Source organism: Neofelis nebulosa, chromosome 16 (genome assembly GCF_028018385.1).
Source record: "Neofelis nebulosa isolate mNeoNeb1 chromosome 16, mNeoNeb1.pri, whole genome shotgun sequence".
In the NCBI taxonomy this organism is placed as follows: Eukaryota; Metazoa; Chordata; class Mammalia; order Carnivora; family Felidae; genus Neofelis; species Neofelis nebulosa.
Window position 1 is genome coordinate 32182218 of NC_080797.1, and position 20235 is coordinate 32202452.

The 20235-nt window shown below is 44.4% G+C and overlaps 1 protein-coding gene across 3 annotated transcripts in view; it reads left to right on the top strand.

Moving 5' to 3' along the window:
* Positions 1-665: 665 nt before the first annotated feature.
* Positions 666-20235, top strand: part of LOC131498192 (cytoplasmic phosphatidylinositol transfer protein 1-like) — a 94046-nt gene continuing 74476 nt past the window's right edge. Inside the window, exon 1 of one of the 3 annotated variants that reach the window (XM_058705207.1) lies at positions 666-939. In XM_058705207.1, coding sequence (XP_058561190.1) covers positions 811-939 — 129 coding nt within the window. In that variant the 5' untranslated portion in view covers positions 666-810. Of the gene's footprint in view, positions 940-4972; positions 5320-19541; positions 19659-20235 lie in introns of those variants that run through there. The other 2 variants (XM_058705206.1, XM_058705209.1) reach the window with 2 other exon arrangements.

Consider the following 20235-nt stretch of genomic DNA (forward strand, 5'->3'; position numbering starts at 1 on the left):
TTTCGTCCTCATAACAATCCTTTGAGGCAGATATTAGCATTATCCCTACTTTACCTTTCACTGGTGGTGAATCTGAGGCCCAAGGAGGTTAGGCAAGGGGCTCAAGGTCACACCTGTACCTAAAGGGTGGGGGAGGTGACATGCCAGCCCAGAGAGAGAGAATCTTTTTTTTTCTTTTTCTTTTTTTAATGTTTATTTATTTTTGAGACAGAGAGAGACAGAGCATGAACGGGGGAGGGGCAGAGAGAGGGAGACACAGAATCGGAAACAGGCTCCAGGCTCTGAGCCATCGGCCCAGAGCCCGACGCGGGGCTCGAACTCACGGACCGCGAGATCGTGACCTGGCTGAAGTCGGACGCTTAACCGACTGCGCCACCCAGGCGCCCCATAATGTCTTATTATTTTTGAGAGAGACAGAGAGTCAGAGTGTGAGCAGGGCAGGGGCAGAGAGCAAGGAAGACATGGAATCCATAGCAGGCTCCAGGCTCTGAGCAGTCAGCACGGAGCCTGACGTGGGGCTTGAACTCATGAACCGCGAGATCATGACCTGAGCCGAAGTTGGACACCTAACCGTGAGCCACCCAGGCACCCCTGTCTTTTTTAAACTCTTGTTCAGAGCTCCGAGAGTGGAACTCGCACAGTGACAACAAAAATAAAATATTTCCTTATTATAAAGTGATCAAAGAACTGAAAAACAGTACAGTAAAATAATTTTCTTAACTGACGTTCTTTTGACCAACATTAAGATGGATTGTCTCTTTGGGGACATGATTCCGGTTTAATGATTGCAAATGTTTTGGGAGATGTTTTATGACTTCTGGTTTTATCGATTTCAAAGACTGTACGTCCATCTGCCCGTCCACGCATCCCCCACCCACCCAGCTGAGAGCAGAAGGGGCGAATGGGACGTTTACAGAGAGGGGCCAACCGCCTGGATTGGTAGGTAGCCTGAGGGGACTTGGTACTTTACGTTGTGCTTTTTCTGCTTGAAAAGCATATTGATCTCAATTTTCAAAACACAGCTCGGTTTGTAGCTGAAGAGGAGTAAGTTTTATAATGTCGCCGACGCTGTTGGTTGTCGTGGATTAGCCATGCTCTCTATGCTCTCTTCATCCCTATTAACCGGTTTCTTTATCCCGTTTTCTTACCCGCGCTATGGGCACCGCACCCACCTCAGAAGGTTGCTGTCAGAGTCCTGGATACTCATGCTAATGCTTACTCGCTAGCTCAGCCTAATTAAGATTTCTGTTAAGCTTGAGATAATTTGTAGCCAGTGTCTTCCAGATGAAAAACAGAGGCCTCTGTTGACACGTTTTGTTATTCTAAATTGGGACCATCCTGACTTTATACCCAAGAATTCATCTTTAGTTCAGTCATCACGTAAGCTGGTGTAATTCTCTAGGGGTGGCTGTCATTATTAATTTATATCTGACCTGGTTCTGAAAAAAAAATATTAAAGGCGGTGGAACCCTAATTTAGGACTTAGTGGTTCTTGCTTGGCCCATTAGTCTGGACCCGTGAAACCAAAATTGTATTGTTATTGTTATTTTTTTTAATGTTTATTTACTTTTTGAGAGAGAGACAGAGTGCGAGCAGGGAAGGCGCAGAGAGAGGGAGACACAGAATCCAAAGCAGGCTCCAGGCTCTGACCTGTCACCACAGAGCCTGATGCGGGGCTTGAACCCATAGACTGCGAGATCATGACCTGAGCTGAAGTCGGACGCCCAACCAACTGAGCCACCCAGGCATCCCCCCCGCCAAAAATTTTTTTTAAAGATTATTTAATAAGTTTAATCTCTACATTCAATGTGGGACTCAAACTCATGACCCTAAGATCAAGAGCTGGACACTCCACTGAGTGAGCCAGTGAGGTGACCCAGGACCTATGAAAATATTAGAACGATTCCCTAAGAAAGCAGACTAACAATTAATGACAACTTCAAACATCATGCTGAGTACTAGGGTTTCTTTTGACTCTCGGACATTGTGTCAACGCAGGTGATTACAACTAGTCTTCCCATCTTACAAATGGGGAAACAGAGACTCCGAGAGACCCATGACTTCTCTCAGTAGTTAGTAGTGTGGTCACAGGGTACCCACTCCCAACCCCTTGGCTACATCCTGTGTGTGTTTGTCAGTTTCCCGGTGGCTGTGCTACTGGGAGCATCTGTCGTGGGCACAGTAGGAAATGTGTGGAGCGTGTTGGAAAGCGTCTGGATTTTCATCTGGATTTGTGGATTTTGTAACAGGGTGTCTGCTGGATGGTGTGCTTGGGTAGAGCTGGCACTCTATCTCAGCGGATGGGTATTTCTATCAGAGAAGAATGGACTTGCCAAGTCAGTCTGGAACATCAGGAGTTGAAAGACATTGCAACTACGAAAAAAAAAACATTATTAAAGATGACTCTTAAGATGTCAAGAGGGAAAAGAAAATGACTTCTTAGGTCAGAAAAGCGAAAGCTATCATGCTGGGCGAGCCACGAGCTGAGGGATAGCTTCTCAAGGGCGGCTTAAATGCATTAGATTAGTCTGCAGTGTGGATTAAGGGACTGCGGGGATTTAATAACTTGTGTATGAGAGAAGGGCCCTGCAAATGTTACACTGTCATAAAAATGTAACCCTTCTAATTGAATTTAGAAGCAATATTAAAATTATTCTTTTGGTGATGCTTCCTAGATGTATTAAATAAAATATCAAGAGTCACAGTTGATTAAGCTGAAACTTGAACATGTGAGAGTTGTTTACACATGAAATTCTGTTGCTGGGGGTTATTTTGATTTTTTTTTTCTGAAATGTACTAAGAAATTTCTCCTTTTACCTAATTTATGGTCACTCCACTGTTTCAGGGTGCCAGAAGATGCTCTCAGAGTCTTGGCAGTGTTTTGGAATAGAGTATATTATCTTAGTGTTGGGCTATGTATATAATGAACACTTTATATATAGTGATGGTGGGACTGCATGAGCTGAATTCTCTCTTAAGGGCAAAGGAAGGGATAGACTATTATTAACTTACATATGGTGCTTGGCATGCCTTTAAGGAAGTAATGGTGGAAAACACACCTTTTTTTCCTCCTGTGGCCATACGTAGTTTGCTAGCCTTATGTCTGCGCCCCAAGACTTAATGAGAAGATGACTTTGACCGGAGGTCGTTACCAGTGTGCCGCTGGGATACTGCTGTCCATGAACTTCGTGAACTTCCTGGATCCATAGACTCCAGAGAGCCTTGTAGAAATCATGAAGCATGAGTGGCAACTGTGAGCCAGGGGGTCTTCTCCTTTCCACCTGAGGACAATCAGATGGGGGCAAACACGAGTGTAGGGAGAGGCAGGGAGATAGCATTTTGAATCCAGACATGTAACGAGGACTATAGTTGACTGACAGGCTGTGCTTTAGGAGCAGGGAAGGTGGTGGCGATTCAGAGGCAGGAAACCCTCACCCTTCAGGCTCTCATCCAGAGTCCCCAAAGTTGTATGTTGTATATTAAAGAGTATTGTGGCATGTATTCCTAAATACCTACATAGAAAAAAACGTATACGAGCACAAGTTAGACCTCAGAATACACGAGTCACACCATTCAAGGTAGATTTCCCTTTCCCTCCACGAACAAGAGCCTCCCGCCTTTTCTGTTATTACTCACATTTAGAGAAATTTCTTTTATTTTGCAGAACTTTATGCCAAAGAAACCAGTGAGTGTTTTCCTGTGTCTGTCTGAGCTCAGTGGAAGGGTGTCCAAGGACTTAATCCAACTCCCATTGAATGATTGGCTTCTGGCAGAACTGTTAATTTGCAAACTCTTAAGAAAGAGGAAAGTGTACATTCTTCCAGCTGCTAAACTTTGGGCTTCATGGTGAATCATTGGGACAGACTTTCTCGGCCGAGTGGGAGAGCTGTTGTGGGGCCCCGGGTTTATTTAGACACCTGGCCAGAGCTCAGACACATGTGCTTGGTGACCCGCCTCTAGGGCTGACGTGCCTTCCCTTAGAAAACATCTTCATATGTCATTCCCTGTATAGGATCTATCACAGACTGATTGAGGGAATGAGTTAGGATCACTGACCAGAGAACACCTGCCATGTTTTTCTTCTGCCTGTTTCAGGGATGTCCGTAAAGGAGAAACCTTACTCGCTTGAAAGCTTCGGATTGCCAGGCAGCTCCGAGCAGTCGCTAGAGGCATTTTCTTCTTGCTGGGGTTTTTCTTTGCCTCTAGAATACTGAGCAGAAAGGAGGGAAAAGAAGAAAGATAAGCCCCTCTTTCAAAATACGTTCGAGTCGATCCCTATCAAAGAGAAGACCTGAGATTTCTCAACTCACAAATTAGGTGGGACTACTGCATCTGGGAATTAGGACTAGGCCCCATATGGAGTTATTTGGGAATTAATCACCAGTTGGCTGTTCCCAGACGTGGAGCACATCGGAATTCACCTCGTGTTGTTTGAAAGTTGGCAACCTGCTTGTTACATAACATGGAACGCAAGGCCTGCCAGCCGGGCCTCCACGTGCCCTGGGGGATTTGTGAGGCTTTATAACTCTTTGTTGAGTCAGCCAGGCCTGCCAGATAGATTCCAGGGGCCTGGGGTATGTTGGACACTGACCTCAGGCTTCGCAGTTTAACAGACGATATCTCTGCCTTTGGGATTTTGTCTTTAGCAACTGCCGTGAACACCAGAGAGAAGTAAATGAGGGACATGACATGGGCTCTTTTTTATTTTTTATTTTTTATTTTTTTTATTTTTGAAAATGTGTTAAAATACGCATAACAAAATATACCCCCTTAACTATTTTTAAAGGTACATTTCAGGACACGTGGGTGGCTCAGTCAGTTAAACGTCTGACTCTTGATTTAGGCACAGGTCATGATGATATCGTGGTCATGAGATTGAGTCCTCCATCAGGCTCCACGCTTAAAATTCTCTCTCTCTCCCCCCCCACCCCTCCCCTACTCGCATGCATGCACTCTCTCTCTCTCTCTCAAAAAAGTACATTTCAGTGGTATTAAGTACATCCATTTTGTTCTATTGCTAGTGCTACTATCTGTAGCATTAATAATTCTGTACCCATTGAACACTAACTCTCCATTTCCCCTCTCCCCAGCCCCCCAGCAGCCACCATACCCCTTTCTGTCTCTATGAATTGGACTATTCAAAGTACCATATGTAAGCGCAGTATTGGACCCTTGTGGCCGGCTTATTTCACTCAGCATGACATCTTCGAGGTTCATCCATGTTGGAGCCTGCGTCAGAATACCCTGCCTTTTCCAGGCCAAATAATATTCCATCGTATGGATATACCACATTTTGTTTATCCATTCATCTGTGCACAGGTAGATGGATTGCTTCCTCCTTTTGGCTGTTGTGAATTATGTCGCTGTGAACGTGGGCATACAGATATTTCTTTGGGTCCCTGCTTTCCATTCTTTTGGATATGCGCCCATAAATGGAATTGCCAGGTCATATGTAATGGACTCCTTAAAAAAAAGAAAAAAGACAAGAAAACAGAGAAAGACAGTATAATGACAGTGTGTGACTACCCTCAGAGGACAGGACTTGATTGCTTGCTCTGTTTCCTTCTCCCCTCACCTGTTGCCTACATGCCTCAGTGGTAATCAGCTTGGTGGGGGAAGCTGGCCTTGTTTGGACTGAGATTGCCGGTGTAGACCTTCTCAGTTTGACCCTACATCTGATTCCCCCGCTAAAGCACAGAGAGATGAACAAAGTAGATTGAAGTCATACAAATGACTCCTCCTGCCTCCTTTTCTTCCTCTTTTCTTTCCTTTTTCTTCTTTTGAGAACTCTGGTTATGGTGTCTGCACATCTGTTTTGGCCTAAACTCCAGTAAATCAGTGGTGCTGCCCGTTGGAGTCACCTGGTTTCGTGCTGACAACTCAACCCTACGTCCAGAGACTCTGAGTTCATTTGCTTTGAGGCCTGGCCTGGGCGTGGGGGTTGGAAGGCCTGCAGGCAAGTCTAATGTGCACCCAGGAAAATGACCACACGTAAATAAATGTTTTCTTCACCCCTCTCTTTATGTCTTCTTTCTGGTTCTTTCTTGTAAAAAAAATTTTTTTTAATCTTTATTTATTTTTGAGAGAGACGAAGTGAGACAAAGTGTGAACGGGAAAGGGGCAGGGAGAGAGGGAGACACAGAATCCAAAGTGGGCTCCAGGCTCTGAGCTGTCAGCACAGAGCCCGATAGGGGCTCAAACCCATGAACTGTGAGATCGTGACCCCAGCCGAAGTCGGACGCCCAGCCGACTGAGCCACCCAGGCGTCCCCTCTGATTATTTCTTTAGAACGTATCTACAGATTTGTAAATCTCAGCTCAAACTTGAAAGTCTTCTAATTGACTTTTTTGCTTGTTTAAATTCATGAGGCTGCATGATGTAATTTTGAATCCAAGAATGAGGAGACCTGGGTCATACTCGTGTATGTCATTATCTAGCCAGGGATGATGAATTACTTCACTTGTCAGAATCATAGCCTTTTCGGGGCGCCTGGGTGGCGCAGTCGGTTGAGCGTCCGACTTCAGCCAGGTCACGATCTCGCGGTCCGTGAGTTCGAGCCCCGCGTCAGGCTCTGGGCTGATGGCTCGGAGCCTGGAGCCTGTTTCCGATTCTGTGTCTCCCTCTCTCTCTGCCCCTCCCCCATTCATGCTCTGTCTCTCTCTGTCCCAAAAATAAATTAAAAAAAAAAAAAAAAAACGTTAAAAAAAAAAAAAAAAAGAATCATAGCCTTTTCTTCTCCCCCCCTCCCCCCCCCTTTTTTTTTTTTGGTCTTCAAAATTAGAATATGGATCAGCATCTGATCCATAAAGAATGAAATTAATGATTAAAAGAAGATATCCCCTCCAGCTGTAACATGCTCTGAATGAGCAGGGGGGGATTGATGTGGAACAAGGGAGGCTTGTAGTTCACGAATGTGAACTGTGTCATGTTCTAGTAATGAGTAGGAGGATGAAGAACTTCCCCATAGGGCGCTACTGGGAGATCTGGTGCCCCAGAAGCAGCCTTCAGGGCAGTTCTGATCAGTAAATAAAAGGATGCAAAATAAAGATCTTGTAGGATACGTAGTTAATAAAGCAAGAATGTGGTGCCAGGCAGATTGTTAGAGAGTGTTGGGGACGTTGTAAGTGATAGAGGGAACACAGCAGGACTTGGTCTAGTGGAACAGAGTGCCAGAGGTCCCTGTCCCCCTGAAAATTGTCACCTCCTTGCCTCTTGCCACGAGCTGTTTATCATATATCTTCTGAATCCTTTCAAAGCTTATACTGTACAGTTTGTTTCTCCCCTCCTCTGAGCCTATTCGAGGAATATGGATGGCCCAAGTTTTTATGTGTGTGTGTTGGGTTTTGTGTTGTTTTTTTTTTTCCCCCTTCTCCAGATTAACACAAGCTAATGCAGTTGGGATACGGTGCCAGAGATGTTAGTGTAGAAAAGCAGAGAATGCACTTCTGTCCTGGACACCTCCGGGCATGGCATTTTTCTTCCATGGTGACTTCTTAGGCCCATGGGAAAGTAAGAGGAGGTGGCCTCTTGGGGTGGGGGGGTGGCACCTTCTCTGGAGCCGCCCCATAGCGTGTGGCCATCAGGATGACGCAGAGAGGTGTGTGAATACAGCCGGCCGCTGCAGCTGATGCACTTGACTCTGGGCGGCATGTTCCCAGGAACCCGCAGGACACTGAGGACCGCGAGTGATGTAACCCAGATCTGCCAGATGTGGGAGCCAGCGTGAGTCACGCTGGACGATTCATTAAGAAACGTTTTCTGGGTCATCTGGGTGAGGAGTCCTGGCTCTTTTCCCTGCCATCTGGGGTTGGAGGCACATGTCCACACACCAGGAATTCCCAAGTTCACTAACATCTGTCTAAAATTACAGCCCGGTTCTCTGAGCTGACACGGTGCAGAGCCCAGACTCTCGGATGGCCCCTGCCTTGTAATTTGCTAAAGGATGTCATCACTTTGGGCAGTAGAAGGTGGGGGAAAGTCACTTGATAAAACCATACATGTGAGTTGCTATGAAGTTTCTGTATATTCGACTAAGATCAGAAGGGGGATGGGATGTTGTGAGAAGACAAAACTCTGTGGGCGTGTGGCCAACAAAATGCCAGGGGTCGTCTTTTTTGTTAGATGTGTGTAAGATACCTCATGGTGGGTGAACAAGTGTATTTCTTTTATTTATTTACGTATTTGTTATTTTTTTTAATGTGTATTTCTTTTTGAGAGAGAGAGAGACCCACAGAGTGCAATCAGGGGAGGGGCAGAGAGAGAGGGAGACACAGAATCCGAAGGCTCCAAGCTGTCAGCACAGGGCCCGACGTGGGGCTCAAACTTGTGAGCGCGAGATCATGACCTGAGCTGAAGTCGGACGCTTAACTGACTGAGCCACCCAGGCGCCCCAGAACAAGTGTATTTCTAAAGTGCTTTTTTTCTTTGAGAGAGAGAGTGTGTGTACACATGTGAGTGGGGGAGTGGGGCAGAGGGAGAGAGAGAGAATCCCAATCGGGCTCTATGCCCAGCGAGCGGAGCCCAACACGGGGCTCCATCCCATGACCCTGGGATCATGACCTGAGCCGAAATCAAGAGTCAGGGGCTCAACTGACTGCGCCCCCCAAGGTGCCCTAACAAATCTATCTCTAAAAAGTTGTAAGCTGACTTAAAAAAAAATTCCTCACAGATGTGTAGCATATAACCAGAAAAGTGCATGCATGCATTGCTGGCTAAAATTTCACACCCTGTAATGGGTTGACTGGTGGTCCCTGGAAGCCTGTGAATATGACCTTATTTGGAGGGAGGTCTTTGGAGATATAATTAGATAAGAGATCTTGAGATGGGATCGTCCTGGATTTCCCAGGTGGGCCCTAAATCCAATGGCAAATGTCCTTATAAGAGACAGGAGAGAAGACACAGACATGGAGGAGAAGGCCACATAAAGACAGAGGCAGAGAAGGGGGAGTTCCAGCCATAAGGAACAGCTGGGGCCACCAGTAGCTGGAAGAGCCGAGAAGTGGATTGTCCCCTCGAGCCTTCAGCGGGGAGCTGGTCCTGCTGAGACCTTGAGTTCTGACTTCGGGCTTCCAGAACTGGGAGAGATACATTTCTATTGTGTTAAACATTCAAGTTTGTGGTAATTTGGTATGGAAACTAAAATAATAACCAACACCTAGATCAAGAAATAGAATGTTGCCAAAACCACAGAAACTCACCTTATGCCTCATCCTGAATTCACACCACCCCGGGGTAACCACTCTCCTGACTTCTAACATCAGAGATAGTTTTTATGTTCTTGGAACTTAATTAAATGGAATCACATAGTATGTAGTCTTCTCTATCAGGTTTCTTCCATTCAACACTGTATTTGTGTCTATGTTATTGTGTGTGTGATCATTGTTTTGGCCATACAGTGTTCTATGATGTGAATATGCCACTCTTTACTTATTCTTTTCCTTTTGGGGCCATTTGAGTAGCTTTCCTTTTAGGGCTGTTACAAATAGCGTTGTTATGGATTCTGTTATATGGGTTTTTTTGGTGAACACATGTGTTCATTTTTGTTGGTTATAGTCTCAAGAGTTGAAGTGTTGGGTCATAGGCTACTTATATGTTCAACTTTAGTAGATACTGCTAAACAGTTTTCGAATTAATTTTTAAAATGGCCAATCACATTCAGAATTCTTTTGTTAAATGGAGACTCCAACAATGAATTCAATAACCATTCTTTAATGGGATATTGTGCAAGAACCAAGTGTTGGACATAGGGTTTTCTAGGAGCGAGGCTCCCCTCCTTAGATCAGAACTCTGCATTCACAGTGAGGAATACCCCATGTCTCAGAAGAACCCATTACAGGTCTGGACAATTGTTAGAGCACCCCACTTTCTGGTGTGTCAGAGAAGCTGGGCTCCTGACTGTAAATTTTAAATACACCTCACCCATCAGTGGCCCAGCTGCTGGATCTCCATCTTGAAACTCAGAAATAAATTTGCCGTCTTATAAGACGTATATAAGACATTAATACTTCTTATAAGCCATATTAACTCCCCTTTCCAGCTTTTGAGTCTGTGTTCTATAACTTAGGAAGCAATCAAATGATATGAAGCAACCAGTAAACAAGTAAATCTGTACATGAAATAAAGAATACATCGTGTCTGGTCGTGACAAAAGCTGAGAAGACAGTCAAGTCAGATGTCGTGGTTGAGTTTGGAGGGAGTGTTCCCGAGCCTTTTTATTTTTTGGCCTGGGAACCTTTTTTTCACTTTGGGAAATGTTGCTTTTGCTGTGTAACTGGAGTTTTGTGAATTCTAATCTTTTCTTTCTGGTTTGTCATTAGTTTTACTCGTCCTAAGTATATTAAAAATAACTATCTTGGTTCTCTGCTATTTTAACTACGGTTAGGTTAGAAATATGGGCGTGTGTCGCTCAGTGGGATTCTTCTAGTGACCAATAACAAGGCATTTGGCTGAAGTTAGACTCAGAGCTGGTGGCCATTATCAGTGAGTTAACAGCTATAGCAAATGTTGTGCCCTCGCCTGTATCCCTTCATCCTCACCACTGCAGTGCACGCTGGCCCGACTTCTGACTTCCAGCAGCTGCATTTCTTTGCTTGAGGACTCTTCTGGCCTGTAGGCCACCTTGCTGCCCATGAACCAGTGCTTCCTGGGAGCAGCCTAAGTAATGACTGACAGGTGTATCAATACCCCAGCCCCCTCACCTGCCAGGGTGGGTAAATCTAAAGAATGTGTCTACATGGGTTTTGAGACTTCCCCAGTGGGATTAAGCCCAGTTGCCCAGAGTGGTAATTGGCTTGAAACATGCCATTTATTTCCTATTTCTTCTTCCCTATATCACTTCCCCATTCCCTTAAAATTGTTCGCATTTGAGTTCTTTTCTCAGCATATGCTTCTGAGGGAACCTACACTGAGCACGAGCCAATGTCAGAATCAAATCTATGATGTTGAATTTCCCTTCCGGTGATCTACTCGGAGAGATAGCCGGCCGCGTTGTTGAGCGGGTCAAGACAAGTGAAAAACGAGAAAACAGTCCGATGGCATAAGTCTACAGAATTCTTGCAACACGAGGGGAAAATCCACTCAGTTCGGGAATGAGATGGCACATTCTCAGTGGCTGTCTTGACCAATGAATTCGGCAACAGTACATTGCGTACTTGATAAATAATGCAAGTTAGCAGGTTGAAACTGCTTATTAGACAACAGAAATTCTGCATTAAGTAAGCCAGCATGATGTCTTAGGTGATTGATAGCTGCCCACTTCCCGTTTAGACATTTGATTGAACTGGCAAATCACATTTCTGATTTTATTTGTTTATATATATAAACACTCGACACTCGACATTTCTCTTGCTGGGCATCTTGTTATGCCAAAATAAGAAGGTAAAACGGGAAAAGGTTGATGCCCTCACTAATTCAGTCGACCTCCTAATTAGTCATACTTCCTTTCTTGAGAAGCAAAAATCTATCAAAAATTAAAATATAGAAAGTTTATTTTTCACTTCCCAGGAAACACTCACAGAAGGTAGGATGGTTTATGGATTTGGGCCACAAACTTAAACTTGTAAAGACAACCCTGATGGGGATAAAGGGTTTCTCAACCTGGAGCTTGTCGCGGAAGTATTGCCAGCCAGAGGGAATTCAGAATAATAGTACATCCATTTTGATGATAAAATCACATTTAAAAAACTCAGCCTATTTTCTAGTCTCCTTTCTAGTGGTTTTGAAAAGCCGTTGGCTATTTATTGTTTGTTGCCGTTCTTCAAATAATTGTAGTTCCCCCTTACCCTGGGCACGAGAGAAGGGTGCTCCTGGATGTCTGTCACAGGTGAGGCCACTGTGTGACTAGTTCTGGCCAATGGGTTGTATCAAGAACAACATAACTGCGACACTCCACATTTCCTTGCTGGTTGTGGAGTCTCCAGAGTTCTCGCTCTCCTTTTTGTGTGGTGACCACAAGGCTGGCGATGGTGACCGCTCTGTCAGCCTGGGTCTGGGACGATCAGGACACCCCATTGACTTGCAAGAGCAAGGAGTAAACTTGGGGCGGTTTTGAACCTTGGAGATCTTGGGGCTCTTTGTTGCCTCAGCAGAACTGGCCGATCCTGACTGATACAGCTCCTGCTGTAACAGATACGGGGACTCCCAGGGAGAGAACTTGAGCTGATTCCCCTTTGTTGTCACAGTGACCTTACTAGAGAGGTTTGTTTGTTGGTTTGTTTAGACTGAAGAGTCGAACCGGAATGTAAAAGGTCCTATGGAAATAAATGTCTTTGGGGCGCCTGGGGGGCTCAGTCCGTTGAGTGGCTGACTTGGGCTCAGGTTGGGATCTCGTGGTTCATGGGTTTGAGCCCCGCATTGGGCTCTCTGCTGTCAGCACAGGGCCTGCTTCAGATCCGGTCTTCCTCTCTCTGCCCCTTCCCCACTTGTTCTCCCTCCCTCCCTCTCAAAAATAAAAAAGTAAAAATAATTTTAAAAATTAAAAAAAAAAAAAAAGAATGAAAGAAATGTCTTCGGGGGGCACCCTGATTGCCTCAGTTGGTTAAGTGACTTCGGTGGAGGTCATGATCTCACTGTTATGGGTTCGAGCCCCGCATCGGGCTCTCTACTGTCAGTACAGACTGATTGGAAGCCTCTGCCCTGCTCTCTCTCTGCTCCTCCCCTTCTGTCTGTCTCTCTCTCTCTCTCTCTCTCTCTCTCTCTCTCTCAATAATAAATATTTAAAAGAAAGAAAGAAAGAAAGAAAGAAAGAAAGAAAGAAAGAAAAGAAAGAAAGAAAGAAAGAAAGAAAGAAAGAAAGAAAGAAAGAAAGAAAGAAAGAAAAAGAAAAGAAAGAAAGGTCTTCAGATATGGGACAGTTTATAATTGACCATCTTTTATTTGATTTTGATTTTTTTCCCCTTTCCTTATGTTTAGGTTTTTGGAAATTCTGAAATACAAATGAATTTTTGGTGTTGCTGGGAGTTGAATTTCGAGAAGAAAATGTTGCAGGAATTTTAGCCAGCACTTTTGGAGCAGGGCCAAGCATAATACTTGTCCTTACAGGAAAAAATGCCGGAGAGCACAACTTGAATTGGGGGGGGGAAAAAAAAGAACAAAATTTCAAAATACCACCCACCTCTCCAACAAACACTTTCATGAGGGAGACATTTCCCCTTGCCCTTTATTTTTCTTCTCCACTTCCTCCACCTATTTAACTACAGATTTTTGCATGTAGCAATTCCCCCATGTAAATTACGGGGAAAACATTTTCAGTTTTCTAACAACATTACCAAATGTGCAGCTTTTTAACTTGTTCCAAAAGGCATCCATGGCTCTCACCGAGTCCTGTAAACGTTACCGCTGGTCTCTGCAGAAACCAAGTGAGGTTGAGTCCGTTTGTGCAGGTTGTACCCCAAACTTGCATCCCAGTCTCCCCATGTTTACTGTGAAATTGTTGGGTCTGCTTCACATTCCTAAATTTGAATTTCCTTCTGCATGGGAAGCACTCACTGTTCCCCTCTGGTTGAGCCCTCCTGAGAGTATGAGGGGCGATTAGTTCTAGAAAACATGGTTGCAATTCTGTCAGGCCTCTGGAATGGTTTTAACCGGGACTCATGCATGGTTTCTGAAAGAGTCCATGTTACCACCGGTTAGGAAAATTATTTCTGTTTCGAATAGAGAAAATTAAGGGTGCTGATTTTTAACAGTCTTAATTCTGCCTTTCTCTGCAGAGCTCCCCACAGTAAAAAAATGTGCTATGTACCTTTTTTCAGAGCTTATGCTGTACATTTGCAAACATAAAGATTAAAACATAGGGGCACCTGGGTCGCTCAGTTGGTTAAGCGGCTGAGTTTGCTCAGGTCATGATCTCACGGTTCGTGGGTTCGAGCCCCACGTGGGGCTTTGTGCTGACAGCTCAGGACCTGGAGCCTGCTTCGGATTCTGTTTCCCTCTCTTTCTGCCCCTCCTCCACTTGTGCTCTGTCTCTGTCTCTGTCTGTCTGTCTGTCTCTGTCTCTCAAAAATAAAAAATAAACATAAAAAAAGATTAAAACATATAGTTTTTTTTTTAACATAACTGTCCACACATGACACATTATTATAAACTTGCTTTTTTGAAACTTCATTTATTTTTTATTTTTAAAAAATGTTTATTTTGAGAGAGAGACAGAGAGAGAGGGAGAGGGAGACGGAGAGGGAGAGAATCCCAAGCATGCTCTGCGCTGTTAGCCCAGAGCCCGACGTGAGGCTTGAACTCACCAACCGTGAGGCCACGACCTGAGTGGAAATCAAGAGTTAGTCACTTCACCGTCTAAGCCACCCGGGTGCCCCTTAGAACTTAATTTATAATTGGAGTCTCTCTGTGTGGCTACACGTACATCTCCCACACTCTTTTGAACAGCAGCTCATTACATAGATGAACAAAAAGGTATCTGTGCCCTCAATGATGGACATTTAGGAAGTTTGGGGTTTTGCTGTTACTACAAATGAGCTAAATCTCTGTCTCCACAAACCCATTTGTTTGCTCGTTCGTGTTGTCATGCATACGTGTATGTATTTCCCCCCAGGATGGATATCCTAAAGGGGAACTTCTAGACCAAAATGCCCACATCTTCATTTTTGGTAGAGCCTCTTGCCTTTTCAGAGCCAGACCGCTTTATAGCCCTACCCACGGTGAGCAGGGCAGATTCTCCGCACTTTCTCCAATGCTGCCATTTCGTATTTCGTATTTTAGTTTTCGCTAATCTTTTGGCTAAAAATATCGGGAGTGACTTAATTTGCATTTCCCTGATTCCTAATGAGGTTGACTAATCTTTTCTTTAGGTTGATAATCCATGTGTATATCCTCTTAGTAACTTGCTTCCAGATATCTTTTGCTCATTGTTTTTCTTAATCAGGTTGTTTATCCTTTTAATTGATTTTAGGAACTCTTTATATATTAGGACTGGTGATCTTCAGTAATAAGTTACAAATATTTTCTCCCAGACTATCGTTATTGCTTATGTGAGTATGTCTTTTATTGTAGAGGAATTTAAAATTGCTTCATAGGGGCGCCTGGGTGGCGCAGTCGGTTAAGCGTCCGACTTCAGCCAGGTCACGATCTCACGGTCCGTGAGTTCGAGCCCCGCATCAGGCTCTGGGCTGATGGCTCGGAGCCTGGAGCCTGTTTCCGATTCTGTGTCTCCCTCTCTCTCTGCCCCTCCCCCGTTCATGCTCTGTCCCTCTCTGTCCCAAAATAAATAAAAAACGTTGAAAAAAAAATTTTTTTAAAAATAAATAAATCAAAAAATAAAATTGCTTCATAGTCAATCCGTCAGTCTTTTTCTCTTTGGTTCCTAGATTTCATGTCTTGCTTTGAAACGCCTTCTACAAAAATATTCTCCTCTGCTCTTTTCATATAGTAAATTTAGAATCTGACTCTCTCTATATAAGAAGACAATTCCTCTCTAAGTTTCTCCACTTATTCCAGGTCTTTATTTATTTATTTATTTATTTTTCAGTGTTTATTTTATTTTGGAGAGAGAGCGAGAGAGAGAGAACATGAGCAGGGGAGGGGCAGAAAGAGAGAGGGAGAGAGAGAATCTCAAGCAGGCCCCACGCTGTTAGCACTAAGCCTGACTCGGGGCTTGATCCCATGAACCGTGAGATCATGACCTGAGCCAAACTCCAGAGCTGGATGCTTAACCGACTGAGCCACTTAGGCAACGCCCTCCCGCCCGCCCCCGCCCTGGTCTTTATTTTTAATGTTTTTCGATAAAATTTTATTTCTCTCTTCATATAGGCCTTGTACATTTTTGTCGTCGTTGTTAGATGGAGTCCTAGGCATTGTATGGTTTGGGTTGCTACTGTGAATGGGATCTTTTCCAGAAAAGTCTGAGCATTTGATTATTTTCCCAGCTTCGCTCAGCAAACCAGTGAGGACTATATATATTTTGCTGGTGTCTTGCCTTTGTCTTGTGAACTTAAATGGGATGGTGGCGCTGGAACAATCTCACTTTCTCTCTTTGCTTTGGTGGGCGGTACATGGCGCATGGTTGGGTTAGTGATGGCGGCAGTGGTGGGGGAATACCGCCCGCAGAACCTTAGCTTTGCGTGCCCAGTGACACGACTCGGCCGTGGCTCTCCTTGACTCTGTTTAACAGCACATGCTTCCAGCAGGAAACAGGGTTGCTCAGAAAAGATAACGTTGCGAACTTAATAAGGAATGTCTGGCAGTTTTATCTCTAAATATGAATCCTCTGTTGTTGTCTTTTTTTTTCCAGTTACTTCTATTTCCTTCTCTTTCACCATAATCACTGGCTCTCTATAGAGTTGCCAGATAAAATATAGAATGCCCAGTTAAATTTGAGTTTCAGATAAAGAATGAACAATTTTTTTTTAGTATAAGTGCCCCAATGGGACATACTTATACTAAAAAAAAATATATATTATTCATTGTTGATCTGAAATTCAGAGTTAACTGGGTGTCCTATATTTTTATTTGTTGAATCTGGCAACTCTGGCTTATCTAATACCAGAGACAAGATCTGTCCCCTCAAGGAACTTACCTTTCAGTGATGGAGAAAGACTTGGGGAACTCTCTCTCTTGTCCTTAGTGCTGTCAGAGGGATTTTCTGACAAGATGGCAAGCTCTCTTTATAAAGGTGAGCCTTCTCATACGTGGTCTGCCCCTGTCGGTACTGGCTAATTTCCCCACTAATAGCCACGTCCCCCCTTCAGACCAGTGTATCCTCCCGGCTTTCGTCTCTGCTTGTTTTTAAACTGCGGTAAAACACACACACACACACACACACACACACACACACACACACACACACACACAAAACTACATAGCATAAATTTACCCTCTCAACAGAGTTGCCCTGTTTTCTTATGTATCAATTACAGTTTTTCTGGAAACTACTTCCCTTTCATTTTTACAGGAACAAAAAATAACATGGTTTCATTCTCTAGTGCGATTACCAAGCTCTTGGTTCCGTGACATCCCCTTACTTCTTAGAGCCACTGTCATCTTGCCCCATCCCACCAGGCCCTGCCCCCTGCCTTTCTCTGCCATGGCTCAGCATTTTCTTGGATTGCTGTCTTTCTCTATTTTGTTCTCTTCCCTTATTTTGAAGCCTCTTGAACGCGTATTGCTCAGGGAACGTACACACAAGAAAAAGTATGAGAGAGTTAACCGTTCTGAATTCTAGCATGCCTGAGAATATCTTTTTCTTAAATGTTTATTTATTTTGAGAGAGAGGGAGGGAGAGAACATGGGCAGGGGAGGGGCAGAGAGAGAGAGAGAGAGAGAGAAGGAAAGAGAGAATCCCAAGCAGGCTCCATGCTGTCAGCACAGAGCCTGACACGGGGCTTGATCCTACAAACCTTGAACTCATGATCTAAGCCGAAACCAAGAGTCCGATGCTTAGCTGACGGAGCCACCCAGGTGCCCCCTGCCTGAAAATAACTCAATTTTTGTCTGCTGCTTTGCCCGTGCCTCAGTTGCCTCATCTGTATGACGAGAGTGATCATAATTGTACCTACCTCTTAGAGTTATTAGTGAGGATTGGATGTGTTAGCGTGTGAAAAGCTGTTAGACGATCTTTGGTACATAATAAATTTGTCCAGTAAATATTAGCTGTTAATGTTGTAATTGAAGTGCATTTAGATGCACCGTGGCATTCAGCACTCTGAAAACATTGTATGGGCTAACAGTAAAGCAGTCAGATGAAAGTTCGTGTGATTAAGTAAACAGTCCTATTTCCACAGTTGCCCCATAGGCTTATGAATTATTTCTTAGTGTTTTTCTTCCCTTCTTTCATAAAGTCGCAATCAGTGTTTTAGGATTTACTTGTACTTTTTTATTTTTTATTTTTTTTTAGGTCACTAGGCTCTTCTCAGCTCTCTGGGTTTTTAGTAAAGCACAGTCATTTCCAGGAAATGGATCTAAATTGTCATGCAAATTCAGCTTAGCCGTATGAAAGCAGTTTTGGAGAGGAAAACTTAGGCTATTAAAGATTTAAGGAATAGGTTGGCTCAAGTACAAAAGCCGAAAAACATAAAATCCTCGGTGTGGTCAATCTACAGTGGCTGCTTGGACCGCTGTGGTGGAGAGGATTCCAGGTGATGTCTGCCATGAGATAGTAGTTGCATCTGTCGTTCCTGGCTTCACCTTAATCCTTTCTCATGAAGAAAGATACAAGGCGTTAGTAAGAGGCTCTGAGAGGGAGAGGGGGTCTAGGCTTTGGTGCTCAGGGAAGGTATCCGGGGAAGCTTGAGTGAGCCTGCGAGGCTGATGTCAACCAGCCAAAGGGAAGGAGGTTGAGAGAACCCAAGCACAAAGGCTCCTCGGAGGAAGGGAGTAGTTCAGTGTATCCGAGGCACGAAACTTCAAAGGATGGGAGGGTACGTCCCTGAGCTGGAGGAGTAGGTGCCCAGCAGGTCAGGGCATCCCTCGTGGGCCGTGCTGAAGACTAGAGCTTTATTCCAAGAGGGATTGCCTTTTTTTTTTTTTTTTTTAATAAGAGGTTTATTTTTTTTTAAATAATTTTTTTTTTTTTTTTTTTTAATTTTTTTTTTTTTCAACGTTTTTTATTTATTTTTGGGACAGAGAGAGACAGAGCATGAACGGGGGAGGGGCAGAGAGAGAGGGAGACACAGAATCGGAAACAGGCTCCAGGCTCCGAGCCATCAGCCCAGAGCCTGACGCGGGGCTCGAACTCACGGACCGCGAGATCGTGACCTGGCTGAAGTCGGACGCTTAACCGACTGCGCCACCCAGGCGCCCCTTTTAAATAATTTTTTAATGTTTATTTATTTTTGAGAGACAGAGAGACAGCACGAGCGGAGGAGGGACACAGAGAGAGAGAGAGAGAGAGAGAGAGAGGGAAACACAGAATCCGAAGCAGGCTCCAGGCTCTGAGCTGTCAGCACAGAGCCCGACGTGGGGCTTAAGCCCGTAGACTGCGAGATCACGACCTGAGCTGAAATTGGACGCTCAACGGACTGAGCCACCCAGGCGCCCCGAAGGGATTGTCTTGGGTAATGACAAAAACAGATCTTCAGTGAAATGGGAACCGAGGGACCAGAACGGATTCAGGCACACGTCTTTAGGAGCTCTTATAGGGTCCAGTGGAATGTGGTTGTATCTTAGCCCAGGGTGACAGCTGTGGGGTGGACAGAAGTCAGTGGAGGGGAGAGGGAGAGGGAGAAATCAGTCTACAGGATGTGTCGGGGGGCAAGGCAGGAGGCATCAAGAATGCTGACTCCTAGACTTCCACCTGGAGACCTGGGTGAAGGGTGGTAGGAACTGGGAGAAATCCAACCACTTATTGAACCCCTCCCTCTCACATACGAATGTGCTACAGCTTAGCAAAGGTCAGGGACTCTGGTTCACAGAGCTGCCGGTGGAATCCTGGTGGCTGTGGCTCTGTCTTAAAGGGAAAAAGCAGGTCACGTTGCCCAGTCACCCGTCTCACACTCTGGGTAACTGCTCTGCAACCCTGGCATTCTCTCCAACCTTCCAGGAATCTGAGGAACATTCTTCCCTAAAGGAGTAAGACCACTTGACCACTCTGTTATTGAATAGAAGTTGTTTTCATTTTCTTTTGTATCTGCCTTGAAGTCTGGAGCAAGTGAAAACCTGACAACACTGTATCAACGCAACACAGAAAAGCACCTCAGATCTTCCCATTTTCTCAGGTGGGCGCAAAACGGGTTTTTATCTAAAGCAGCTGAAAAGGCGCAGAGACAGTAATTGCTTTGCTATTCCAGGAACAGGTGGCCAAATGAGCAAAACTATCGAAGAGCACATTTTCAACCTGCTCAAAAGCTATAAGGAAATAGCCAAGATCTTTCTAGAACCCATTCCTCCCTGGGGCAAAAAGAAGACCTGGAAAATATATTTTAAACAAGCACACTCACGATGTTTGCAATTGGAATCATCTCTCTTTTTCCCTTGGTCAGTCTAACTAAAGGTGTGTCAACTTTGTTGTGTGACCAAAGCACCAGCTTTTGGTTTTGTTGATGGTTCCTGTTGTTTTTCTATTCTCCATTTCATTCATTTCGACTCTGATCTTTATTATTTCCTTCTTGCAGCTTGCTTTAGGTGTAGTTTGCTCTTCTTCCAGTGTCTTCAAGTAGAAGGTTAGGTTAGTGATTCGAGATCTTTCTTCTTTTTCACGAAATCTATTTACAGCTCTCGATTTCTCCTTACACCTGCTTTAGCTGCATCCCTGAAGCTTTGGTATGTTGTGTCTTAACTTTTATTCATCGAAAA